This window comes from Triticum urartu, chromosome 1A (assembly GCF_056163025.1).
Source record: "Triticum urartu cultivar PI428250 chromosome 1A, HENAU_Tu73, whole genome shotgun sequence".
NCBI lineage: Eukaryota > Viridiplantae > Streptophyta > Magnoliopsida > Poales > Poaceae > Triticum > Triticum urartu.
The window spans coordinates 423,916,737-423,933,624 of record NC_141873.1 but is presented as its reverse complement, the minus strand read 5'-3'; the positions used below and the strand labels follow the sequence as shown (position 1 = coordinate 423,933,624).

General features: G+C 48.8%; 1 protein-coding gene across 1 annotated transcript; it reads right to left on the bottom strand.

The window, feature by feature from the left end:
* Positions 1–12,057: 12,057 nt before the first annotated feature.
* LOC147991516 (magnesium transporter MRS2-B-like) lies at positions 12,058–15,207 on the bottom strand. Its single transcript, XM_087538706.1, has 4 exons — positions 14,806–15,207; positions 14,620–14,683; positions 12,818–12,915; positions 12,058–12,085 (listed from the first exon to the last, which is right to left on the bottom strand). The coding sequence occupies exons 1-4, from the start codon at positions 15,162–15,164 to the stop codon at positions 12,058–12,060; spliced, it is 549 nt and encodes a 182-aa protein (XP_087394832.1). The 5' UTR covers positions 15,165–15,207.
* Between the last annotated feature and the right edge of the window lie 1,681 nt (positions 15,208–16,888).

Here is a 16,888-nt window from a genome sequence, read left to right as displayed (position 1 = left end):
CCCCACTTAAAAGAAAAATGAAGCACTTACTCCGGCTCTCGGTCAGATCAGTGGCCTTCTGATGCAACTCCTGGGCATGGGAGTTGAAAGCGGCCGCGCGGAGGTTGTGGTACTCCTGCAGATAAGACAAGGGACGTAGGTGAGAACAAGACGGCAATCAAGCTTTCCAAGAAGTTCCAAGCCGCCTGCTCAGCAGCCGGCTCAGAACTCGGGGACTACACCCAGTGGGTGCGCTGACGCGCCCCCACGGAAGAAATCAAAAGCAATCAACAAAAGAGCAGGAGGACTCACCCGAATAACCGATCGCGCCGTGAGAAACTCCTGAGTGTACTGCTTCAGCGCGGTGGCTTGGGCCTGAAGCCGATTCCGGACGTGCTGCGCCGCCACATTCAGCACGGGTGTCCCGCCGCCCGGCGTCCACCCGGACGAGCTGTCACTGGCCACTTCTAGGTCCTGGGCCGACGAGCCGGCGTCCACGGTCTTCTGCGCGTCCGTCGCTGAAGTCGCCTTCCCCGCGTGCCGGCGAAGCGGTGACGAGATCACAAGATCCCCTCCCACGGTCGGCTCGCCCCCAGCCGGCTGCGCTGGCGGCACTTCAGGCCGGCCTCCTCGACCCGCTCCAGTCGGCGGCGATGGCGCCGCCTCCCTCTCCATCTCCGGCTGGCCGCGGCCGGCCTCTTCCATCAGGGGCACAGGAGTGTTAGGAGCCGCGGCGCGGAGGGGAATGACGAACTGCGGGGGCTGGTTCTGCAGGGCCTCCGCCTCCCTCTCGGCGTCTGCGGCCTCCGCCTGGGCCTTGGCGGCCGCGACGGCTCGCGCCTCCACCGACTTCTGCTCCGCCTCTCGAGCCGCCCCCCGCTCCTCCGCCTCCCGCTCCTCCCGCACTTCCCGCGCGTTCCGCTCCGTCGCCTCTAGGAGGTCGGCGCGGGGGTCAACCCGGCGCGAGCTTGAAGACCCTCCTACGGCTCCGACTATGGAGGCGGCCGGGACTCGCCCAAGGAAAGAGAGGCCATGTTTGATAAATCGAGAAAAAGGGTTTGGAAAAACATCAACCGAAGAAGAAGAAAAAGGAAAGGCATGAGAACAGCGACACTTACGCTGAGACCGCCTGCGGCTGCTTCACCACCTTGCGTAAGCGGGCTGCCTTCGCGGCCGCCTCGTCCCGCTCGATCGCTGCCGCGGTACTCTTGGGCTTCTTCGGCCGAATGCCTAAGTGGATCGACGCGGCCCGGTGCTTCTGCGCGCCGCCTTGGGCAATCGGCCTGGCAGATGGGCCCGCACCATGGTGATCGGGCGCCGGTCGGCGACGCGGAATGACTTCGGCCTCGTCGTCATCTGGCCAGTCCTCAAAGCCGGCCCCGAGCCCGGACCCGCTTGCGTCGCCGCCTTCCCCCACGACGTCGTCCTCCATGGCGGCCGCCTCCAGGTCTGGGTCGTCTACATCGTCCATCGTACGGTTGGGGAGGAACTAGCATTCCACCCCCACGGCCCGGCTGCTGGCGGAAGCATGGGGTTCTGCCAAACAAAGGCCGGCTGGTCAGGAGTCGGCCACCATGAACTCGGCAACAAGCAAAGAGAAATAGGAAGAGAAACTTACCACCGGCGGAGGATTGGCGCGAGAGGACGGCACCTCGCCATACTACCACTCCTCGGTGAGCTTGTAGTTGGAAATGTAGTTCACCATGTAAGACACCTCAGCGTGAGGCATCTCCTTGGTGCTTAGCCGGCACGGGTCGAAACGACCGCTCATCTGGCAGATCATATGAGGTCGGCCCTGGAGCGGGAGCACCCGGCGCTCCACGAAGGCGGCTACCAGGTCGGCCCCGGAGAGACCCTCCGACTGGATCATCACCCGGAGCTGGGCAACGGAGGCGGACCCGCCCGGAGACAACGACCTGGACCGGAAGGACCATGAAGGCTGCCTCCCAGCCGGCGGGCCGGCTTCGTAAGCCGGTAGGTTGACGAACTCACCTTGCGGAGCAATATTCTTCACGTAGAAGTAGGACTTCTGCCAGAGCTTTACCGACTGGATCAGCGGGAAGGGCGGAAACAGGTTGTTGTCGCTCGTCCTCTGCATGGCGATGAAGGCGCCGCATGGGGCAGGCATGCCCGCGACAACGGTGACAAACTTGCACTGAAAGAACTCTCCCCACAGTTCAAGAGTGGGGAGGACGCCAAGAAAACCCTCGCACAGGGTGACGAAGGCCGACAGCAGCATCACCGCATTGGGAGTGAGGTGATGCGGTTGGAGATGATAAAATTCAAGGAACTAGCAGAGGAACCCGCTCGCCGGCTGGCCGAAACCGCGGAGGCAGTGTGAGCGGAAGATTACCCGCTCATCCTCTTCCGGCGCCGGCGAGATCTCCCTCTCCGGCGCGAGGCGGACCCGCACGAGATCCGCGCCCGGCAGCCGCCGCGTCCGACGGAGGAAGTCGACGTGGTCGTCGTGGATGTTGGAGCCGTCCTAGGAGCTCGACAACGCCATGGGGAAGGCGCAGCGGCAAGAAAGGTGCGGCGAAAGGAGGGCGCACGATCCAGCTGCGACGAAGCGACGGCAAGCCAAGAAGATTGGCAGGAAGGCCGAGCGGCGGCAGGTAGCTGTCGTGACGAGAGGAGGAAGAAGGAGGGGGCAGAGCGAGGGAGAGCGCACGAGCGTTTGGCGCTCCCCTCCTCTCCCCCTACTTATAGCCTTGTGCGGCGAAGCCGAGGAGGCAGGACGTGGGGGGATGTGGGATTAACTACACCCACTCCCCCACGCCCCGCGATTATTTCGCCATCACGGTGTGAGGAAACCGCCGTTGGGGCGCGCGCGGTCCGTCCGGGCCGCAGAAGATCCGTGCATGGGCCGAGGCCCTATAGTGGCAGGCCCCAGACTGCGGCGACATCCCGTCGCGCGCGTGGGCTAGCAGGCCCCTCCAGCCGGAGGATGCCACGTGGCGCACAGACGACGAACGGTCAGCTCACGGCCGGACTCGCGCGCCGACTGGCAACCGCCATCAAGCTTCGAGATCTCTAGGAGACGGCGCGCCTAGTCGAAACTGGCTCCTAGTTCCTGGCTCCTCAAGATAGGAAGCTAACTAAGCTCCTCGTCTTTTTTCTGCCTCGGAGCCCAACCAGCTTCAGGGACTACTGTCGGATTAAATGACCACGGGTAGCCTAGCCGGCTCCAATGAGTTCACAGTTTCACCAATTTCTTCTTCCATAGACTCCTGCAAAATATTAGTCTCTTCTTGGACATCGGAGTATTTCTCCATATATTGTTTAAAATAGGTATTAGAAGCATAATTCTCATAGCAATATTTGTGTATAACAAAATTTTCAGATTTGTAAAGACTAGCATCATACTTTTCAATCAAAGAAGCAATTTCAAAAGCACCCTTAAAAGCAACAAATTCTTCAATTTGCTGAACATCATAGTAATTATAAACACCCTTAGCATACGAAGATGCGATTCCATTATCACTAATCTCACATTGATAGGTAAGGTGTTTCTTAGGGTTTTCAGAACAAGTAAAATCATATATTTCACATAAATTCCAAGCATAGCATTGCAAACGTTGAATTTGACCCCATAATAGTTTCCCTTTTTTAGATATTCGGTGTCGCACATAACAAGCATGCTCATCTAAGGATTTGCCCTCAATTAAGCTAGTTGGGGTTTTAGCATGAGCACATAGGGATCGAAGATGATCCAAGTAATAAGCTTCAGTATTTTGATAGATTTTTAGTGGTTCTTCAACCATTGGTTCAGTAGGTACAACTAAGTTTTTTTGGTATTTTGTGTTTCCTACCCATAACTAAAGATAGAAAACAACTAAGAACAGCAAATAAAAATTACTTAGTGATAAAGAAAACAAGCACACATGAGAATATTCACCCCACGCTATTGCTCCCCCACAACGGCGCCAGAAAAAGGTCTTGATAACCCACAAGTATAGGGGATCGCAACAGTTTTCGATAAGTAAGAGTGTCGAACCCAACGAGGAGCTAAAGGTTGAACAAATATTCCCTCAAGTTCTATCGATGACCGATACAACTCTACGCACGCTTCACGTTCGCTTTACCTAGAACAAGTATGAAACTAGAAGTACTTTGTAGGTGTTTTTGGATAGGTTTGCAAGATAATAAAAGTACGTAAATAAAAAGTAGGGGCTGTTTAGATAAAGAAACAATAAATTAAATATAGCGAGTTTGGAAAAGTGGTGGTAGGAGATGCGAAATTGCCCCTAAGCAATTGACTACTTTACTAGACCGATAGCAAGTATTATGTGGGAGAGGCCACTACTAGGATGTCATCCCTGACTTGGAATTCTACGCACTTATGATTGGAACTATTAGAAAGCATCCGCAACTACTAATGTTCATTAAGGTAAAACCCAACTATAGCATTAAGGCCCCCCTTCAATCCCGTATGCATCAATTTCTATGCTAGGTTGAAGTTTCTGTCACTCTTGCCCTCCAATACATAGTCCTATCGACATAAAACTAACCCTAGGGTGTGATCCACGCGCGCAATCATATGATGGGCACCAAAGGATAGCAACATATCCACAAGCAAATTAAATCAATCATAGCAATTTATCAACCACCGATAGGACAACGAAAATCTACTCAGACATCATAAGATGTCAACACATCATTGGATAATAATATGAAGCATAAATCACCATGTTCAAGTAGAGGGTACAGCGGGTTGCGGGAGAGTGGACCACTGTAGATAGAGGGGGGAAGGTGATGGAGATGTTGGTGAAGATGGCGGAGGTGTTGGTGAAGATTGCGGTGGTGATGATGATGGCCACGGCGGCGTTCCGGCGCCACCGAAGGAGAGGGGGAGAGGGGCCCCCTTCTTCCTCTTCTTCCTTGACCTCCTCCCTAGATGGGAGAAGGGTTTACCCTCTGTTCCTTGGCCTCCATGGCATGGGAGGGGCGAGAGCCCCTCCGAGATTGGATCTATCTCTCTGTCTCTCTCTGGTTCTGCGTTCTCTTCTGGCTCTGTTTCACCATTTCGTATATATATGGAGATCCGTAACTCCGATTGGCCTGAAACCTTCGCCGTGATTTTTTTTCCGAATATTAGCTTTCTTGCGGCAAAAGAAGAGCGTCAACCGCCTTTCGATGGGCTCACAAGGGTAGGGGGCGTGCCCCCTGCCTCGTGACCACCTTTGGCACTGGTTCGCGTTGATTTTCCTTCCGAATTTTCCATATTTTCCAAAAATAAGCTCCATCCGTTTTTATCCCGTTTGGACTCCATTTGATATGGATATTCTGCAAAACCAAAAACATGCAACAGACAGGAACTGGCACTGGGTACTGGATCAATATTTTAGCCCCAAAAATAATATAAAAATTTGCCAAAAAGTATATGAAAGTTGAATAATATTGGCATGGAACAATCAAAAATTATAGATACGATGGAGACGTATCACATTTTTCTTTCCTTTTCTTTTCATCTCATCAAGATAGATTTGCTCGGGTGCCATGGGTAGCCAAGTGAACTTTTCTCCTCTATGGACAAAATGTAAGTGATTCGCACGCCCGCTGATTTGCACATCATGGTCATGCAACCACAGTCGCCCAAGAAGCATGTGACAAGCATGCATCGGCACCACATAACACTCAACATTATCCTGATATCTCCCTACTGAAATTGGTATTTGCATGATGTTAATCACCTTAATTGCACCACAATCATTCAACCAATGCATGCGGTATGGGTGTCGGTGACATTTTGTTTGCAATTGAAGCTTGCACAACCTGGATGTTAATCACTCGACCATTTTCGTACTTGCAATATTGTTACAACTGCCACTATCAACAATCACTCGACATATCTTGGAGTTGATAAGGCAACTGGTGTGGAAAAGATTATGCCGCTACCCCTTTTTCTCCTCCACAACCAGGGCGTTAAGTGAACGACATACAACCAAAGCTTCTCCATCAAGTTCCTCATGAGATAAAATAGTTCCTCCTACTTCCCAACCTTGCTCCTCCCGCACTTCAACATTGCCACCTTCAGGGTCACTTTCAGACTCCCATTCACCCCGTTCATTGATGATCATGGTTCTTTTGCTTGGACATTCCGAAGAAATATGACCTCTTCCTTTGCACTTGTGGCATTGAATGTTGATGTTGCGTGTATACCTCTTTTCTGGAGGTGGAGCAGAGGATACTCCTACTATAGCTGTTGACCTCTTATCTTGATTGCGAATAGCAAGTGAGGAAGCCGTCGAGGCATGTGGGTGTCTAGGTGGTGCACCCTCAAACTAAGAACCATATGGTTGTTGTGCTTGCTGCCATGAGCGTGTGGTGGTGCGCCCTTGGAAGGCACGAGTATGACCATTACACATATTCTTCTTCTCAACTCTTATAGCATCATGTACCACATATTGTAATGTATCATAAGGAAAAATCTCCAGAAAATCTGATATTTAATCATTCAGCCCATGTAAAAATCTCGTCAGCTTCGCCTCATCACTTTCACGGGTTCTTGTCCGAATTAGCAGCACATCCATCTCGTTATAGTACTCCTCAACAGTGCGAGAACCTTGAGAGAGCCCCTACAACCGCTTGTACAATTGCCTCTCATAGTATCATGGAACACAACAGCGCCTCATGACTTCCTTCATCAAAGTCCCTCTGCGAATATGATTATTGCCTGGCATCAACCGATCGTCTTGCGGCTGATTCCACCATGTAAGAGCATAACCAGAGAACTCCGTAATATCAAGATGAACTATCTTGGCTTCAGAAAAACCATAGATGCGAAAGATTTGATCACACTTCTCTTCCCACTCGATATATGCATCCGGATCCTCTTTTCCCGTGAATGATGGCACATGGAGCTTCACTCTCGCTTGGTTGTCACGGTCATCCTGATCTTGATGGTCATAATGATGACCATTGCGTCCAAAAATAGCACCACGACAAGGGGGGATTAGGGTTCATAGTCCCCCATGCCTTCATCTTCGTCACCATGCTCGGAGAGATCTTCAAGGAAGATGGCATCACCATCATGTGCCACTCATCGCCGATGATCAGCAGCAAACCCGTGGGGGTCATGGCCTCGCTCGCAAGCTTCTCCTCCGTGTAGCCCACCATCACGGGTGAGGCAGTCCTGGATTAGGGGTTGTCCGGATGGCCCGACTATACCTTCAGCCTGACTCCTGGACTACGAAGATACAAGATTGAAGACTTCGTCCCGTGTACGGAAGGGACTTTCCTTGGCGTTGAAGGCAAGCTTGGCAATACAGATATGTAGATCTCCTACCATTGTAACCGACTTTGCGTAACCCTAACCCTCTCCGGTGTCTATATAAACCGGAGGGTTTTAGTCCGTAGGACAACATACAGAACAACAATCATACCATAGGCTAGCTTCTAGGGTTTAGCCTCTCCGATCTCGTGGTAGATCTACTCTTGTACTACCCATATCATCAATATTAATCAAGCAGGACGTAGGGTTTTACCTCCATCAAGAGGGCCCGAACCTGGGTAAAACTTCGTGTCCCTTGCCTCCTGTTACCATCCGGCCTAGAAGCACAGTTCGGGACCCCCTACCCGAGATCCGCCGCACTGTCATGATGAGCATGATCTAACTCTGCCGCCGAACAATGCCCTGAAGGCCGCACCCGCATCGGCTCCGACCCTTAATTCGGAGCCAACTGCGCCGATCGAGGATAGGTGGTTGGATGTCGCCTCTGGGGCTGTGATCCTAACGGCGATCGAGCCGAACACCAGCCCCGCACTCCGCGAGACTCATGATTCCAAGGAGCCGGACTCCTCTCCGCACTCCAAACCATTCGCGCCCCTACCGATCGAATCCGATTGGGCGCCGATCATGGAGTTTACCGCCGCGGACATCTTTCACCACTCTCCCTTCGGCGATATTATGAAATCATTAAAGTCTCTCTCTTTATCCGGAGAGCCCTGGATGGACTACGGTCAGCAAGTTTGGGATACGGACGATGAAGAAATTCAAAGCCCACCCACCACCCACTTTGTAGCCACTATCGACGATTTAACCGACATGCTCGACTTCGACTCCGAAGACATTGACGGTATGGACGCCGATGAAGGAGACGATGAAGAACCAGCGCCTATTGGGCCCTGGAACGCCACCTCGTCATATGACGTATACATGGTGGACGCACCAAAAGATGACGATGAGGAGCGGAAGGACGCACCGAAGGCTTGTACCCTCGAAAAGCAGTCAAAGCGGCGACGCAAGCGCCGCTCCAAATCCCGCCTCGACAGAAATAGCAATCACACAGACCCAGCGCTGGAGCAGGGCGAACCGCTGCCGGACAACGCAATCCGGATAATCAAACCGAACAAACAAATTCTATCAAAGATAATGGTCCGGACGACATAACGCCGGACAGGCACCTGGAGCAGCAGAATGCCCGTAAAAGGCTTGTTGCCACTGCGAGGAGTCTGAAAAAGCAGAAGCAAAGGCTCAAGGCTGCGGAAGACACACTCCGAATCAGATGGAATAAAATACTCAACACAGCAGCGATGTACGGCGACAATCGGCCCTCCAAGAGCTACCCAAAGCGGAAGCTACTACATGAATTTGATGAGGAGGCCTCAAACCCCCCACAACCAAATATCAAAGCAGCCACCTGGTCGGATAGACGACCCCTCTATCAACACAGAGCGGCATACAACGCCACTCACAATACAACACGCGACCCATGCGAGGGCTCGCACCCAAAGGACGGCGCAGCAAGATCCATCTATGGACCACGCAAGCGCGCCCCAGCATACAATGCAACACAACAAACATCCGAACAACGCGGTACACCCAGATACAGGGGTGCCGGACACTCCCTATGTTTCACCGTTGAGGTGTTGGACCATGAATTTCCAGAGGGATTCAAACCCGTAAACATAGAGACATACGACGGAACAACAGACCCTGGGGTCTTGATTGAGGACTACATCCTTCATATCCATATGGCTCGAGGAGATGATATCCACGCCATAAAGTACATACCCCTCAAGCTCAAAGGGCCAGCTCGTCACTGGCTTAAAGGCCTCCCTGAAAGCTCCATTGGAAGTTGGGAAGAGCTCGAAGACGCCTTTCGGGCAAATTTTCAAGGGACTTATGTTCGACCTCCGGATGCGGACGATTTGAGTCATATAACTCAACAGCCCGAAGAGTCAGCCCGAAAGCTTTGGAACATGTTTCTTACTAAAAAGAACCAGATTGTCGACTGTTCGGACGCCGAAGCCTTGACAGCTTTCAAGCATAGCGTCCGTGATGAATGGCTCGCCAGACACCTCGGCCAAAATAAGCCGAGAACGATGGCCGCATTAACAAACCTCATGACCCACTTTTGCGCGGGTGAGGACAGGTGGCTAGCCAGATGCAGCACCAACGACCATAGTACATCTGAAGTTAGAGATGGAAATAGGAAATCACGGTGCAACAACAATAACAAACACCGGAATAAAGAAGACATCACGAAGGGCATGGCAGTAAATGCTGGATTCAAAAGCTCTCGGCCAAGTCAAAAGCCGCCCCCTAAAGGCACCAGGGATGAACTGTCCAGCCTCAACAAAATTCTGGACCAAGTATGTCAGATCCATAGTACCCCTGGTAAACCTGCTAATCATACCCAAAGAGAATGTTGGGTCTTCAAGCAGTCTGACAAGCTCAACGGCGTACTCAAGGGGGAGGATACACCAAGTGAAGACGAGGACGAGCCTCCCAAGCAAGACACGGGGGAACAAAAGAAATTTCCACCATAAGTCAAAACAGTAAACGTGTTACACGTGATCAAGGGAAAAAACAACAGGGCACTCCCAGGAAAATATACCCAAGTGCTTGTCACCGCGAAGTCCTGCCACTGGTCGTCTCAACCGATCGCTTTCGACCATCGCGATTACTCAGCAAGTATCTGACACGTAGGATGGGCTGCCCTGGTATTAGACCAAGTAATTGGCGGATATCACTTCACACGAGTCCTGATGGATGGCGATAGCAGCCTAAACCTAATATATCAGGATACAATCCGCGGGATGGGGTTAGACCCAACAAAATTCGCCATAGCAATACTACCTTTAAAGGAGTAACGCCAGGCCCAGGGGCTCATTGTACGGGCTCCCTCCTACTACAAGTTATATTCGGCTCCCCTGATAACTTCTGTCACGAGCATTTAACCTTCCACATCGCTCTGTTTCAAAGTGGCTATCAAGCACTGCTTGGACGCGACGCTTTCGCTCGCTTTAATGCAATACCACACTACGCCTCCCTTACACTCAAGATGCCCGGTCCACGTGGCATCATTTCAGTCCACGGAAATATCAAGCGATCTCTGCGCACTGAAGAGAGTGAGGCTGCCTTGGCAGCCGCACACTAAAGGCGCCCGGACCAGCGAAAGCATCCAATAGGTCGTCAAGACCTCAGACACAACTAATCGAGTCTGGCGCCGCTGCTCATACCGAATAAATGGTCACACCCCTATTTGTCAATACAAGGGGCTCAATGCGCGCAGACAAGTGGCAATTTCTTCTCATCTTGAATTATACATGGTTTATTTAAAAAACTATCTTTTCGCACGACAACTTTTTCACCTAAATTCCTCTCTTTTACAGACGATCATCGTGCTACACCCGTCCAGGATACGGCACAACGAAGACACAGGCGCAGACATGCAGCAGGGACATGCTCCAAGGATTCTTTTTAGATTAAGACCCTGCGTAAACCTTTTTTACTGTCTCTTGTTGATACGTATCCACCGTTGAGAAGGATGCTGACGTCTTGGCATGTGGCCACGCCAGAACAATGCACGTACCTGGACACAAGGGGCTTCTTACAAAGGCCATTATTTAGGCCCGGTTTATACCACCACTACAAGAAATATGTCAACTTGTGACCACCACTATTGGTCACTGAATGGTCACAAATTTTCATTTGTGACCTTTTTGTGACCAAAAACATAAGGTCAAAAGCTGGCCGTCATAAACTGACTATAGCGACCTTTCTTCTGGAATGGTCGTAGACGTTTATGACCAAAATACGTCTACTGTGGCGTTTTGGTCACTAGCAACCTACCCAGGCCACGTAGGCATCCAGCGTGGCAATCTGATGTGGCACAAGATTCAGCCCAGTCCAATTCGGTGTTTATATGGGACGAAACCATTAATTCGGCCTTTTTAATGTATTTTTTCTTGTGATTTTATTAGCTACATGGGTCTGGCCCAGCAATTCAGCATTTGATTTCTTTGCATGGCGCTTTTAACAGCAGGTTTTCTTTTGATCTTTGTTTGGGCCATTATATCTTAGAGCTAGTCCCACCAATCAAATGGTGCCACTTGTCATCATCTCACACATTGGGCCCACTTGACAGAAATTTCAAAATTGCTCAAATTATTTTCATAAATGGGTCCCACAAGTCAGGTATCCATTCCACAAACTAGATTTGATGCCAATATATTTTCCAGTACAGAAATGCATTTCAGGTAAACAATATTATTCTAAGAATATGTACATAACTCCCACCATTTGAATAACAATTAGCAAGGACATATACATCAAATTCTCAGCAAAATCAGCAGTACATCCAAATTCCAAGGGCAACATTACAACAAAGTCCTGCATCTCCCTAGGAGCAGGAGGGATAAGAGAGCATGCATGAAGGCATGCATGCCTTGCTTCTTCCAACTTCGTCCTAGAGCTCACGTCAAAACATGAATCAAGGCAATCATCTGGATGTTATAAAACAAAATGGTTATGAACAAAATGTATGAACTGAAAGGAGCAAGCTATTTTGTATTTGAGAAACTGAGAAATGCACGAACAATTTTTCAGAAGATAACTAAACTTTTGTGCATGCATTTAGACAGGAAAACAAGGGCTTGTAGTATACACATTAATTAGAACAGGATCGCAAGACACAAATATAAGCTAGAATTGACAAGTACACATTAATTTTAACATAGCATCACTAGCTCTCTTGTTGTCTGCATATTAAACCATATGGAAAATGCTCAGGAGTGGGATTTTTGTAGGAAGGGACTTATGGTGGCCACCGACTTGTTCTTGGGGTTCTTCTACTTGAACTCCACGCAGAACTCGCGCCTGACAATAACCAAGCAATAAACAGCAAGTTCAGAACAACGGCCGCCCGGAAACCACGGGGAAACAGGAAGGTGGTAAACATAAGGGCAGGTGAAACTAATAATTAACATCACAGGAGAGAAAACATAGATTGACTATATAATAACAATATATTCCTTAGCAAAAGATGCCGCTAGGACCTATACAGATTGACTGAACAGTATATTCTAGCACAAACACATGACAACAAAATCCTCTTCAATTTAACATGAGATATATAATACGTAAGTCACATCTAGCGACCTGTCTAGACTCTAGACATTATTACATAGAGCATCCTCTTCAAATTCCAATATTTCTCTTCTTCACATATAATCTGTACAACATAATAGACAAGCCAAATCTTCCCACTTGGTGGTAACAAGTGTACATATTTCAACTTTGAATTCCTTCAGATTAATTAGCAACTACCCAGACGCAAGGAGAGGAGGAGAGCATACCTCGGTTGCCGTCAACAGCCCAGCCGGGTCCTCTGTTCTACAAATCTGCAGCTTGTCGCCGAGCTCCACTAGTCAGCCATGGCACTCAGGAACCAGCTTCCACTTCAGCCCCAGGATGCAACAAACACACACACTACGATTTTGTGAATGCCATGTGAATGTTATGGAATCCAAACAAAAGTCTAAGAATGTACCCCTAAAATACATCTAGAACTGAAGTAAAAAGGCAAGCGGTTTGTCGAGATGCCCCCACCATCTGATGAAGTCGATACGGCCAGTGCCGTCGTCGAGCATGAAGTACACGTCCGTGTTCCGCTCCACCTTGCCGCTGACCATCCCCACGAGCCGGACCTGCACATGTAGCAATGTTATACATAGCAAAACTTCAGTATTTCTGATTTCGTGGTACAATGAAAGAGCAGTTCAGTTGAAGAATTTATCTTGCCATTCTCAATTTTACTACTTAAAGACATAATGTAACAAATGTTGGATACTTCACAGCAAGCAAATAGTGCAATAAATTCACTGGTCTATGGATACGATCATGTACAACATGAGAGCACACTACAGCCAGAACTTGCAGCCAGACCTTCCTAGAATTTTATGCACAACAGCAGCAAATTAGCTATATGAACATGTATTAATTCAAGCTAACAACCGTTGCATAAAAGGAACTGTTGGTGCTGGCAAACCACACCTCATTCTAATAATGTTCACAAGTGTATAATAAGGTTGATGCCGAGCGGACTGTGCACCTCCTGGATGAATGCCTTGGCCTCTATCTTTGCTGCTGCTGCTGCACAAGAAGAAGATGAGACATGTGCTACGAAGGAAGGAATGGATCAAGAAACAACAAAGGAGCAACAGGTAGCTGACCTTTGTGCCCTTGACGTTGGAGCTCCATGGACCTGAGCTTGGTGGTGACCAATCAATAGCCGCTGCACAAGGAGAGAGAGGGAAACAGAGGTTAATCACGGGTACCCTAGCAAATGGGAAATCTTACAATTTCTTTTAACATTAGTGTCGTTGCCATCATAAGTTCAGGTATGAATAAATTCTGAACATTACATATGGTACAATTTAGTTGAAATGTTGTCTGAACATTCCATATCATATCTTGGCCATTGTAAAGAAAGGCACGCATATATAGCTGACCAACATATATCATTTAGTAGACATGGAAAAACAGCAAAGAATCTTGTCTTGATATACATATCTAATTAGAGGTGAATTGCTAGATGTGACCTGGAAAAGATTGCCTTCTTTCATGAATGAAAGTATGATCTCTCCATGGCCAATTTGATGTTTGTTCAACAATTTACCCTCTGCATTTATCATTTATTTTTCCAGTGTCATTTAATATATGCAGAAAGCAACAGAGAATAGTAGTGGCTTCTCTACTGTTGGTGATGCCTTTGCCTCCTAATAACGTTGTATGGCAATCAAGAAACTTGTCCTGGTCTAATACTACATGATACTCACAAGGAAACAAGTACGATTGATGTCCAGAACACCAAACAGCTCAAAAAGCTATCCTGGATTCAGCCTAATCTGGGCGAGGTCGAGGCAGCAGCCCTGGGCTGAGCTAAAATATAGCAACACACTGCTTGCACACACAAAAATACAGGCTCGCCAACTCTTAATCAATTCATATAATATATATTCCTGCACATGGTTACAGCTTACAAAATATACAGAAAATGCAGAATGAGTTCAGCAATTGTTCATGTAAAGGAAGAACACCTTGTGGAGCAGCCAATTTGTCAACCATCAACTAGCCAAATATTTGGAACTTGAACTTTGAATAAATTGCAGATGACATCAAAGTAAACAGGAGACTGCATTCAGCAAATGAGGATTTACAGAAGGTGAATTTTTAGTGTGTGCAATCACAGATCATATGCCATTGAATGGACAACTAGACCACCCACGCATTATTGTGCAATTGGCATCAGAGAGGAACTATTCAGTACCATATTAGTATCACCACATGTTATGTTTAGAAGATAAATGCTAAGTGGAGGAGCACTGCAACTAGTAAGAGAAGCCACCCACCTTGGGGATCCTCTCGAAGGCGGAGACGGCGGCCTGCCAGTCCTCGGGCCGCGACTCCACCACCCTGCAGAATATATAGTGATTTTAGATGGGTGTAACACAACGGTCTGGAGTATATACAGTGACTAATAATAATCATGGGATCATCGTACCATGACTAATAATAATCACAACTGAAGTATTTACAGTGATTTCAGAGGGGGCAACCTAAGGACGCTGTGGAGCGCGTGGATGGTATTGGTACCTGGGCGGGCGTCGAGGAAGGAGCAGGAGACCTCAAGGGCGAGATCGAGGGCGCGGAACTCGAAGAGGAGCTCGTCACCCTTGGCGCACTGGAGGAGGCGGCGCTGCAGCTCGGAGGCGTACTGGAAGACGTAGTTGTCAAGGTAGTTGAGGAGGAGCACCTCGTCGGCGGTGATGACGGAGCGGATCTGCTCGAGGTTGACGATGATAGCGCGCTCACGGCCGAAGACGGTGGAGGGGTAGACGAAGAGCGGGTCGAGGAGGCGGAGGTAACAGGCGGGGAGCTCGCAGCGGCGCATCATGGTGGCCTTGTCGACCTCGAGCGTCTGCACGGCGCATCATGGCGGATCCAGCTGCGCGTGCCGCCGCCGCGCTACTTGAGGTTGGGCACTTCGAGGACGGCCAGGAAATCCCGTCATCATGGTCGTTGCCGTAGGCGCCAGATGCAGCTCCGTCCAGTCGCAACTCCGAGCTGCGGAACAAAGTAGAAGAGGACGGGGCTCGCGGGATCCGCGGCGGCAAACGGTTGCGGTGTGCTAGGGCTAGGCAGTACATCTGGTCAAGGCCGTCTGGGTGGAGAGGCCGGGGCGAGGTGTGGGCGGTAGAACCCTAGGACGACAACCACGACGGGTGGGGGCGGCGAGGTCAGGGCGGTGGAGTGCCTAGGGTGGTGGAAGGGAGGGGCGGCGGGGGAGGAATCAGGAGATGGGGACGAGGGAGGAAGGGTGCGATGGCGGCGAGATCGGGAGGGGGGCGGCGGCGAGGAGATGGGGACAAGGGAGGAAGGGTCGATCTGAGCTAGGGTTTGGGCTGCGGGTGGGGATATCTTTTTTTCTTTTTTTCTGTAGATAGATGGATGGATGGATGTGGGATGGAGAGATGGATGGATGGATGGATGGGCGCCATGTCATCGATCCATGGGAAGAGTCCTAATTGGTTCGAAAAACCAGTGATTTAAAAAAGTGTCTAAGTACTAAAAATAGAGGGATTTTGTGAAGTAGCTATCAAAAATATTTTGCAAAATGGCACCACAGAAATTTTCACTAGAATTAGACCACATTTTATGGATAAGGACCAATTTCTATGCATTTCTGATCTTTCTAGCTAATTTTAATCATTTTCCGAGTGCCCAAACTGACTTTTTTGTGAAGGACCTACCATATATTAGTTGCAAAATTGTACCAAATCAATTTTCTAAAATACTATGACATATTTAATGCCCAATTGACCAAATGGTTGGGTGTACAAAGTTTTGATCCACCTCTCATGAAAAAGATAAATTTCCGCCGATTCAGGTGGAAGCGGGTCAAATTTAAACTGTAGTTGTCTTGTACTTTGCTCTTTATTTTTGCCAAAAATCATTTCGAGGTACATAAGTATCTATTTAATCAGAGAAACACCAAAAAATTCCAAGATTCAACCACTAGCTAGGAACGGTCATTCCCGCCGTTTTGACCGCATTTTGAAACGGGCATAAAAAATTCAAAAAATCGGGAAACCTTCGCATTGTGTCATTATATGTGGCCAAGTTCCTAGGAAAAATAACAAACTTGTAATACGGCAATTATTTTTAAAAAGTGTTCTCAGAAACGAGCTATCACGTGTGGAGATCAGTGGCTTTCAAGCCAAATGATCAAACTTATGGCCACATTCATGGCATAGTTTGTTGAAATGATCTCATATTGTGCACAAGAGTGCATGTTGGAATTCCAAACAATGTTGCCTAAGGGAGTTTTCATTTTCTTTGCATGGAAAATTCATTTTCCATTTTTCGAGTGCCCGAAATGAGTTTTTTTTGTGAAGGACCTACCATATATTTGTTGCAAAATTGGACCGAATCAATTTTCTAAAATACTAGTCCATGCTTAATGCACAATTGACCATATGGTTTGGTGTGAAAATTTTTGATCCACCTCTGGTGAAAAAGATAAATTCTCGTCGATTCAGGTGGAAGCGGGTCAAATTTGAACTGTAGCTACCTCGTAGTTTGCTCTTCATTTTTTACAAAAATCATTTCTAGGTACAT

Bases quoted from the DNA above. Each gene is read 5' to 3' on its own strand.
- LOC147991516 (XM_087538706.1), bottom strand. From the start codon at position 15,164: ATGATGCGCCGCTGCGAGCTCCCCGCCTGTTACCTCCGCCTCCTCGAC. The intron at 14,684-14,805 runs GTAAATACTTCA...TATATTCTGCAG, and splicing joins TTGCCCCCTCTGAAATCACT to GGTGGTGGAGTCGCGGCCCG. The intron at 12,916-14,619 runs GTGGGTGGCTTC...CTACATGTGCAG, and splicing joins CCTTCGAGAGGATCCCCAAG to GTCCGGCTCGTGGGGATGGT.